Raw genomic sequence first — 9,786 nt, forward strand, 5'->3', positions numbered from 1 at the left:
GACGCTCCTTGTCTTCAGAACTTCCCAAAGCCCCCTTACTTTTTGGCCCCAGCCAGGGAGAAGCCTGCTGTTTATGGAAAAGGCTGGGACCGGGAGAAGAGACGCCTGGGAAGAATGGCGCTCCCTTGGCGGACGGGGCGGGCCGCGGGGCGCTTTAGGGTTTGCAGGTCGCTTTGCTCAGTGCCTGCAGGGTTGCTGCTCCCCCGCCTTTGGCCGCGCTCAGGCTGTCTGTCTGGAGGGAGTCGGTTGTTGGTTGGTTGTTGGTTGTTTGCCCCTCCACCTCACACGCAACTCCCCTCCCTTAATTCCCGGGCCCCCAGTTTCTCAGAGTCCTGCTTGTCCGCCGCCTGACCCCTCTTAACCACACCACTCTCCGCGGGGGTGGCCCTCGTGTGTCCTTTGGAGTCGCCTGGCAGTGCGGTCCTGACACCAGGTGCTGTGCTCAGGTGCACTGAGCCCCCCTGAGCCCCTTGAATGCCGGGTCGCTCAGCTGGTTGGAGCATCGCCCCCATACGCTGAGGTTGTGGGTGCGATCCCCGGTCAGGGCACATACAAGCATCAGCCAGTGCATACCTAACTGAGTGGGACAATAAATCCATGTTTCTTTCTTTCCTTTCGCACGTGCCGGAAGCAACCAATCCGTGTTCCTCACAGCAATGTTTGTGTCTCTCCCCCTTCCTTCCACTCTCTCTAAAAATCAATGGGAAAATATCCTCGGGTGAGAATTAACCAAAAAAAAGATCTTGAAACACTATTCACCCCTTAAGAATCAGCTCATATTTCAATCTTTCTATAAAGTCATTCCTAATTACTTCAACCAAAACTAACCTCCCCTTTCACTTAGTTGTTGTGCCATTTTTGTGCCATTTATGTTGTCATATATTGCTTGTGTTAGTACCCGTATTCATGTAATTCAGTTGTTCATTCTCTCAGTAAATATTTAGTAGCACCCACCACTTGCTAAGACTGCAGTGGCAAAGAAGGCAGACATTGTCCTTAGTGATCATTAGGAAAGACGTTGAACTAATCAACACATATAGTCTTTACTAAGAAAAAAAACCAATGGGATTCTATGGATGAACCCAAGTTTTTCAGGTTAAGAGTGAGGGGAGAACGTGAATGGCAGCGGGAGCAACATGTGAGAGGATTCTGGAGCATTCTGCATGCCTTACCTGCTTTAACATTTCCTTTAGCACAGCGCTTGATAGTTCCTGCACAAGAAGTATAAGCATTTGTGAATAAACAGAAAGAATACAAGTAGTTTTATAAGAAAAATAATCCAGCCCTGGCTGGTGTGGCTCAGTTGGTTGTGCATCGTCCTAGGCACTAAAAAGTTGCTGGTTTGATTCCTGGTCAGGGCATGTAACTAAGTTGCATGTTCAGTCCTCGGTAGGGGACGTGCCCATGGAGGTTTCGCTCTTACATCGATGTTTCTCTCTCTCTCTCTCAAAATCAATAAAAAAAAAAAATCTTTAAAAAAAGATACAAGCCCTAGCCGGTTTGGCTTAGTGGATAGAGCGTCGACCTGTGAACTGAAAGGTCCCAGGTTCGATTCCGGTCAAGGGCTTATGGGTTCGATTCGGGTTGTGGGCTCGATCCCCAGTGGGGGACTTGCAGGAGGCAGCCGATCCATGATTCTCTCTCATCATGCATGTTTCTCTCTCTCTCTCCCCCTCTTCCTTCCTCTCTGAAATCAATAAAAATATATTTTTAAAAAAATACTTATAAAAAATATTAAAAAAATAAAAAAAGATACAAGATTTCTGACTGATTTTCAATAAATACAATCGAAAAATTTAAAGAATGTTGTAATCCAGAGATAAAGATGGAGAAGAATAAATGTGAATTGTTAGGGAATAAAATAATTTAAATTCTTTTTATGTCAATAAAGATAGTAGTAGTAGCAGCAGCTAACATTTATTGAGTGTTTGTCCAGGCTAGGAACTGTGCCAGGAGTTCTATGTTTGTCACTTGATGTAACTTCTAAATTGTGTGTTGTCTGCCCTTGCTTTTCTGCAGTGTCTTGAATCAGTGTAGTGATGTGGAGCTCTCCTTCCCAGAGCAACCACCAGGATCCAATTTCTTTCATGGTACAAAGAGGGGAACGTTGCTTCTCACTTCATACCGGGTAATTTCTCTTTCTACTTCAATTTTCATTAACTCTACATTGTTTTCCTTAAAATGGAGAGAGGGTAACCATTGAGTTTCAAAGTGTTTTAGAACATTTGCACTTTGAGATTTTCCATGTTGAAGAATGATAGAAGAAAATGGGTGATGCTTTTCATCAGGCCAGGATGCCAAAGCAAACAACCTTAGACATTTTTATGTCTCAAACTATGGACAAATTGCATTCCTTTTTCAAAGTTACTTTCCTTTCTTAGGTGATCTTCGTGACGTCACACTCAGTCAATGATCCCATGCTTTCTTTTATGATGCCATTTGATCTGATGAGTAACTGCACCCTCGAACAGCCAGTCTTTGCCCCCATCTACATTCAAGGAACCATTCAGGCAGCTCCAGATGGTACGTGTTTACAGTCAGAAGTGTATTTTTTTTTTTCTTAAAAGCTTCCAGAAGGTTTAAGATTCAGACTTGGCTCATGTTGGAATTCAAACGAAAGACAGCCACCCTGCTTCTTGGGTAACGTTTCTGTCAGTGTTTGCGTTAGTCCAGTTACCAGCTGTGCCAGCCTGCCTCTTAGTGAGTGTGTGCCGTTTCTTCCCCCAGGTGGCTGGGAAGGACAGGCTACTTTTAAACTATCCTTCAGAAAAGGAGGTGCCATCACATTTTTCCAGTTGATGATGAAAGCTGCCTCTGCTGGTGAGCGATAATGATAAAACTATTAAGCACTTTGGGTTTTTGAGGCTTGTGGAATTGAAGCAGGACTGTTACCCAGTTAAGATTTTCTGGTCTCTGTGAGTAGGCACTTGGTAGTTGCACATGTACTAATGTGTATGCAGCAAGCATTTCCTGAGCCTACATAGTATGTGCTGAGTACAACATAACCTGCTGGGAAAACCGATTATTCAGTCCCTCCCTGTTCGGAAGGAGTTTGCAATTTAGTGGGAGCTTACAACCAGACACCTGAATGACTAATAGCACCTCATAATCTTTTATCCATCCAAATGCTGGTCTCATATCACTGACTAGTCTCTTCACATCAGGGAGCCCTGGTTGCCTTAGCTCTTCTTCCCCTCGCATGCCTTTTTGTCATCTCTTTTCTCTGGCTTTGTCTTTGTTTCTCTTGGGCTTAGTCCCCATCTTTGATGAGAGGAGGGAAGAGGTAGCACTGCTCTAATGGATGGTACCAGAGAACTCTTTCAAATTTTGAATACAAATAATTTGTATGATATAAATTTATTCAGTCTAACCTCACTCCATGCTCTTCACTCTCTCACCTTTTGTACTCCAATCCAACTGGACTTCTTTGTACCTTGTTCTCTCATCTCTGAGCCTTTATGATATTTCCTCTCTCTGGAGTGCTCTTTCCCTTTCTCCCTTGCCTTCCATTCCCAACTTCAATCTAGTTGAGACTAACATAAACTAGTAGAGACAGACATGCAAGTATGTTATCTCATAACATGTGCTGTAATAGAGACATGGGCAAAGTGCTAGGACACAAAGAAGGATGGAGTGAAGTTTCTAGCTTAGAAGACTGACTGGATCATGATTCTATAAACCATGGTCAGGAATATAAGAACTCTGGCTGGTGTTTCTCAGTGGTTAGAGTGTCAGCTCATGCACCAAAGGGTTGTAGGTTCGATTCAAGGGCACATACCTGGGTTGCAGGTTCACTTTTGGACCCGACCAGGGCATGTGCAGTGGGCAAATGGTTGGTGTGTCTCCCCCTCCCCTTCTCTCCCTCCGTCCCTCCCTTCCTCTCTCTCTCCCCCTCTCTCCCCCTCCCTTCCACTCTCTGAAAAGCAAAGGAAAAAATATCCTTTGGTGAGGATTAATGAAACAAAACAAAAAGGATATAAGAGACAGTCTAAATTGGAGAGGAAATTAGGTTTTTTTAAAATTATTTTTACTGATTTTTAGAGAGGGGGAGAGGAGAGAGAAAGTGAAACATCTAGAGGGGAACATCGTTTGGCTGCCCCCTGCATGTCTCCCCCTGGGGATCCAGCCCACAACCTGGGCATGTGCCCTGACTGGGAATCAAACCAGCAGCCTTCTTGTGCAGGGGATGACGCCCAATCAACTGAGCCACACTGGCCAGGGTGAGAGGAAATGAGTTTAATTTTAGACCTAGTAGTACTAGCTAGCATTTATTCAGTGCTCAACATATACTGGAGTGTTCCAAGCGCTTTACATGTGTCAATTTATTTAATCCTCACAAAAACCTTATAATGTAGGCGCTAGTAATTACCCCTGACTTATAGCTGGGGAAACTGAGTCACTGATGGTTACATAATTTCCCAAGGCTATACAATTAGTAAGTGATAGAGCTGAACTTTAAACCCTAAACCTACTCCTTCTCTCTTATTAAACATTTTATTTTTGGGGAAAAATTAAATTGATTGAAAAGTTACACAAATATTACAATGAACTACTATGGACCCTTCATCTAGATTTACCCATTATTAACATTTTCCCACATTTGCTTTATCTTTTTTTTTCCTCTTGTTTTTTCCCCCCTTTTGTTTTTATTGAAATATTTGGAAGTCACAAAGATCATTTCCTTCATGCCTAAATATTCTAATGTGTATCTCAAGGCCATTCTCTTATCTAGTCATTGTACTTATTAAATTCAGAAAATTTAACATTGAAGCAGTATTGTTAATATAGTTTATATTCAAATCCAAATGATTGTTCCATTACTGTTCCTAATTCTAATAGCACTTTTTTTCTGCAATGCAGGATCTAATCCTGAATCACACATTGAATTTAGTTGTCTTACTTCTTTGTTTTCCTTTAATCTGGACTCAGCCTTTTTTTGTCTTTCATGACATTGAAATTATAAAATAAATACAGGCTTATTGTTTTGTAGAATGTCTCTTAATTTGGGTTTGTCTGTTCATTATGATTATATTCAGATTATGTATTTTGGCAAGAATACTATATAAGGGACTTTGTGTCCTTTTGAGCCTACGCTCCTAATCCCTTAATACAGGTGTGAGGTACATGGGAGTGCAAGAGGTCAGTGGACGTGCAGCTCAGAGCTCCAGAGATGAACTGTATCTAGAGACTGATTTGGAAATCTTTAGCACACTGGTCATCTCGGGAGCCATCTGATTGATGGGCTCATTCAATGAATTAAGGATGGTATTCCAAGGGTCCTCAACATTTAAGGAATGGGCAAGGAGGAGGGAGTGACCTGTAATGAAGATTGAGAAGGGGCTGACTGGGAGGTAGGAGGAGAATCAAGTGAGTTTATTATCCTGGAAGTCAAGAGAGGAGAAAGTCTCAAGCAACACAGAGTGGTCACCTGTGGCAGCTCCTGTAGAAATGTTTGGTAAAATGAAGACTGAAAAATGTACATAGCGTGTGGACATTTGAGTTTGCTGGTCTTAGCAAGCGAGATTTTAGTGAAGAGAGAGATCCAGAAGCCTGACAATAGATAACAGGGTGTCCTGGCAGATAAAGGGAGTACAACTATGGGGAACCCAGGGTCGGGGACCCTTGGAAGTCCAATTTCTCTTTGCTACAGATGTCTGGGGAACTCAGGGCAATTGCATACTGGGTCTTGAGTTCCTTCTTAGTTTTGGCCTCATAGTACTAAGGGGGACTTATATTTAGGATTATGGGTTAAGGGTGAGGCAATTTTGGGGGATCCTCTTTGTGCTCACATTAAGATCTACTCCTTGCCCAGCTGGTGTAGCTCAGTGGTTGAGCATCAACCCATGAACCAGAAGGTCACAGTTTGTTCCCGGTCAGGACACATGCCTTGGTTTTTGGGCTTGATCCCCAGTAAGGGGCGAGCAGGAGGCAGCCAATCAATGATTCTCTCTCATCATTGATGTTTCTGTCTCCCTCCCCCTTCTCCCTTCCTCTCTCTGAAATCAATAAAAACATTTTTTAAAAAGAGATCTGCTCCTTGGCCTGCAAAGGTAGGCAGTTGCACAGCCACTTGGAAGGATTTAGTCAACTTACATGAACTTGGCCCAGTGTCTGGAACTGCTCTGGGTCTCATGGTATCATGGCTTAGGTGTGGGAACCTACCTCTGCTCCCCTGGCAAGACTCAGGGCTTGTGAGATGGGCTTCCTTGAGGCCTTTGGAACTAACTGTCCATTGTGCTTCATGATCTGATTTATTGAACAGGAAAGATGGCCTTCCCCTCTGCAGAGTGGATTTGTCAGGGGTCTTTGAGTTATATTTTTAACAAATGTATATTGAATACTTACTGTGTGTCAAACACTAGGTAAGACGATTGGGAACACAACGGTGAATAAGACATACATGGTCCCTGCCTTTGTAAACTTAGTCTAGTGAGAATCATATAAAAAATAAGCAAATAGCCCTGACCAGTTTGGCTCAGTGGATGGAGTGTCGGCCTGCGGACTGAAGGGTCCCGGGTTCGGTTCCAGTCAAGGGCATATACCTTCGTTGCGGGCACATCCCCAGTGGGGGGTGTGCAGAAGGCGGCTGGTCGATGTTTCTTTCTCATCGATGTTTCTAGCTCTCTATCCCTCTCCCGTCCTCTCTGTAAAAAATCAATAAAATAATATATTTTAAAATAAGCAAATATATAAGTGAATAAAATAATTACTTCTTCCAAAAAGGGCTACTAATAGGATATTGAAAAGGAGAATATCAGGGGTAAGGAGGACAACTTTAGATTTATAATGAATTACTTAAAATAATGCCAGCTATTTAATCAGGTAAACCCCAGATTATCAATGGTTTAAGACAATAGTAGATATTAATGCTTATATAAAGGCCAATCATCAGGGCTAAAAGGGGAATCTGTTTCACATAGCCCTTCAGGGACCCAGGGTAATAGAGTATCTGCCATCTTTAACACATAACACATGGCCAGTTGGATAGCTGGCAGAGAGGGGAAGAGAGGAGATCTTACCTGGGAAGTTTTCACGGTCCAGGCCTGGAACTGGTGTACATTACTTCTGGTCATATGTGATATGACCAGAAATCAGTGTGGTAGGCTGATAATGACTCCCAAAGATATATCCTTACCCTAATCCTCAGAACCTGTGAATGTCACCTTATTTGTAAAAATAAGTCTTTTGGGATGTTATTAATTTAAGGATCTTGAGATGAGGAGATTATCCTCAGTTATCTAGTGCAAGCATGTCAAACTCGTGGCCGCATGCCTCATTTATTTGACCCGTGTTAGCCTTTGAGTTTGACATGCTTGATCTAGTGGGCCTCAGATGCCATCACAAGTGCCCTCAAAAGAGAGGGAGAAAAACAGAAGTGCTTTCCTCTGTACCACACAGCCATTAAATTGGCCTTTAATAGATATATCTTACCAACTTGATAGAATTTCTCACTTAGAAATTTTTTCTGAATACCTATTATGGTAGGTGCCATTATGCTAGACCCTAAATAAACAGGCAGATAAGCCACAACCTCTGCCCTCAAGAAGCATAGAGTTCAGGACAAGGGCGAGGTATATTCTTTATCTTGTATCCTGGAAACATTGTTGAACACTCAAGTAAGGTGATAGTTAATACTTAGTTAATTATCTGGTTGATAGCTACTATACATTTGACTTAAAAAAGAAAGTTGCCAAATTTCTTTTTTCAGCTGCCGAAGGAACTCCGCTTCAAAGTTTAACTTACTGGTTTGGTGCTCCAGGACTGTTTATCGTTAGTGGGCAGGGGAGCATGTGCAACCAACAGAGGTCTTGTCCAGGTAAGGTATGGCATAAGGTTCTTCCTGGGAGGTGGAAAAGTATGCCAGGGGTTCAAAGATCTATTCACTGCTAGCTTGCTTCCAACCTTACTGGCAGGAGAAGCATCAGAGGTTTGGAGGTTGGAAAATGGTTGAGTACGTGACTTCATTTCCAGACTGAAACCCAGTGGCACGTCAGTAAGTTTCAGGCTTACTTTTAATTAATAATATACAGATATGGAACATACTTAGGCAACTCCCATTATTGGGAACAGTCACTTCCTGTTTGCAGCCTGAGCAGAAAACATATGCTCCTGTTCACTTCTCCCTTCCCATTTCACACAAGCATCGCCATCAAGTTTGCACTATGCCCTTCAACCTCACTAAGGATTCCAGCCCTGGGCTTTATGCCCTGTGCCCTTTAACAGTTGTGCCTGTCCACAGCTGCTGTCATGTTACTGGGAAGTGATCATTGATTCTCAAATGTTGTTCACCATCTACTGGTAGACCACAAAGGGTCTCCTAATGGGCTGCCAACAGACCCCAAAATGTGGGCCCTTTCTTGGGTTCTTCTTGGAGCATGACGTGCATGTCATTGGCACTTAGCTTTGTATACAACTGAAGGATACTTATTTGTAACCTTAATAGTTACCTAGTTTTAAAAGGGTATTAAATTGTAATACTGTGCTCAAAATCTAAAATGTTGCTAAGGTGTTACAAATTTTTTTATTGAGTTGAAATTCATAGAACATAACATACAACAATTTAAAAATGTACAATTGGTATTTAGTATATTCACAATGTGGTGCAACCATCAGCTCTGTAGTTTAAAAATTTTTCATCACTCCATAAAATACTCCATAATTCCCTACTAAGTAATAATTCGCCATTGTCTCCTCTCAACATCTCTTATATTCTCTAATCTGCTACTTGTCTCTGGATTTGGTTATTCTGAATATATCACATAAAAGGAATCATACAGTATATCACCTTTTGTGTCTGGCTTATCACACCTAGCATAATGTTTTCTAGGTTAATCCCAGTTATAGCATGCACTTTATTTTATTTTTTGTGGCTGAATACTGTTTCACTGTACATATGTATCATAATCTATTTTCTCATTCTTTCACTTTCAATCTATTTGTGTCTTTGTATCTAAAGTAAGTCTCTGATTAAGCCCTGGCCAATGTGGCTCAGTTGGTTGAGTGTCATCCCTTGCACTGAAAGGTCACTGGTTCGATTTCCAGTCAGGGCACATGCCTGGGTTGCGAGCTCGATTCCCAGTGTGGGGAGGTGTAGGAGGCAGCCAATAGATGATTCTCTCTCATCATTGATGTTTCTCTCTCTCTCTCCCTCTCTCTGAAATAAATAAAAACATTTAAAATAAATAAAACATTGGACAGTTATAATCATGATTGCATAAACATATTAACAGATATTCTACAAAGAAATACATTAAAATACTAAGTTTTTGTATGTTATGATTACATTATAGATGACTTTTAAAAATTCATCTTTTTCCTATTTTCCAAATACATATTCCTCATTAAGCATGTATTACTTTTTTATAATCAAAACAAACTTTATTAAGTAAAACATGTATCTCTCTATATACAGCTATAATTAATGCAGAGATTAACTGTAGGGTTATTTTCATGTTTATTTTAATCCCTCCACAACAGGAAATGATAAAGTTTTCAACTGGTGGTAGCTGAAGGATCTGGTTTTACCATTATTCTGCCTGATTCTCTTCCTGTGTTAGTTTGCTTCAGCATAATTTTTTTCTTCTTCCTCCTTCTCACTTTTTCCTTGTCCATTCTAAGAAATAAGTAACTAATTTTTTCTTTTCTTCTCAATTTACCCAGTTGTTGTCCGTGGGCCCCAACCTGTGAGATATGGAGCCCCACCAGAAGCATACAGAGTCCCACCAGCGGGATATGCACCCCCACCAGCGGGATACGGACCCCCACCAGCAGGATACGGACCCCCAT

General features: G+C 41.8%; 1 protein-coding gene across 1 annotated transcript in view; it reads left to right on the top strand.

Annotated features, from left to right (window-relative positions):
* Nucleotides 1-9,786, top strand: part of WBP2NL (WBP2 N-terminal like) — a 21,003-nt gene that overhangs the window by 742 nt on the left and 10,475 nt on the right. The window contains exons 2-6 of the mRNA XM_014535121.1: nt 2,020-2,128; nt 2,382-2,523; nt 2,728-2,820; nt 7,709-7,816; nt 9,661-9,785. Coding sequence (XP_014390607.1) covers nt 2,020-2,128; nt 2,382-2,523; nt 2,728-2,820; nt 7,709-7,816; nt 9,661-9,785 — 577 coding nt within the window. The remainder of the gene's footprint in view (nt 1-2,019; nt 2,129-2,381; nt 2,524-2,727; nt 2,821-7,708; nt 7,817-9,660; nt 9,786) is intronic.

The sequence above is a fragment of the Myotis brandtii genome, unplaced genomic scaffold, assembly GCF_000412655.1.
Source record: "Myotis brandtii unplaced genomic scaffold, ASM41265v1 scaffold138, whole genome shotgun sequence".
Classification (NCBI taxonomy): Eukaryota; Metazoa; Chordata; class Mammalia; order Chiroptera; family Vespertilionidae; genus Myotis; species Myotis brandtii.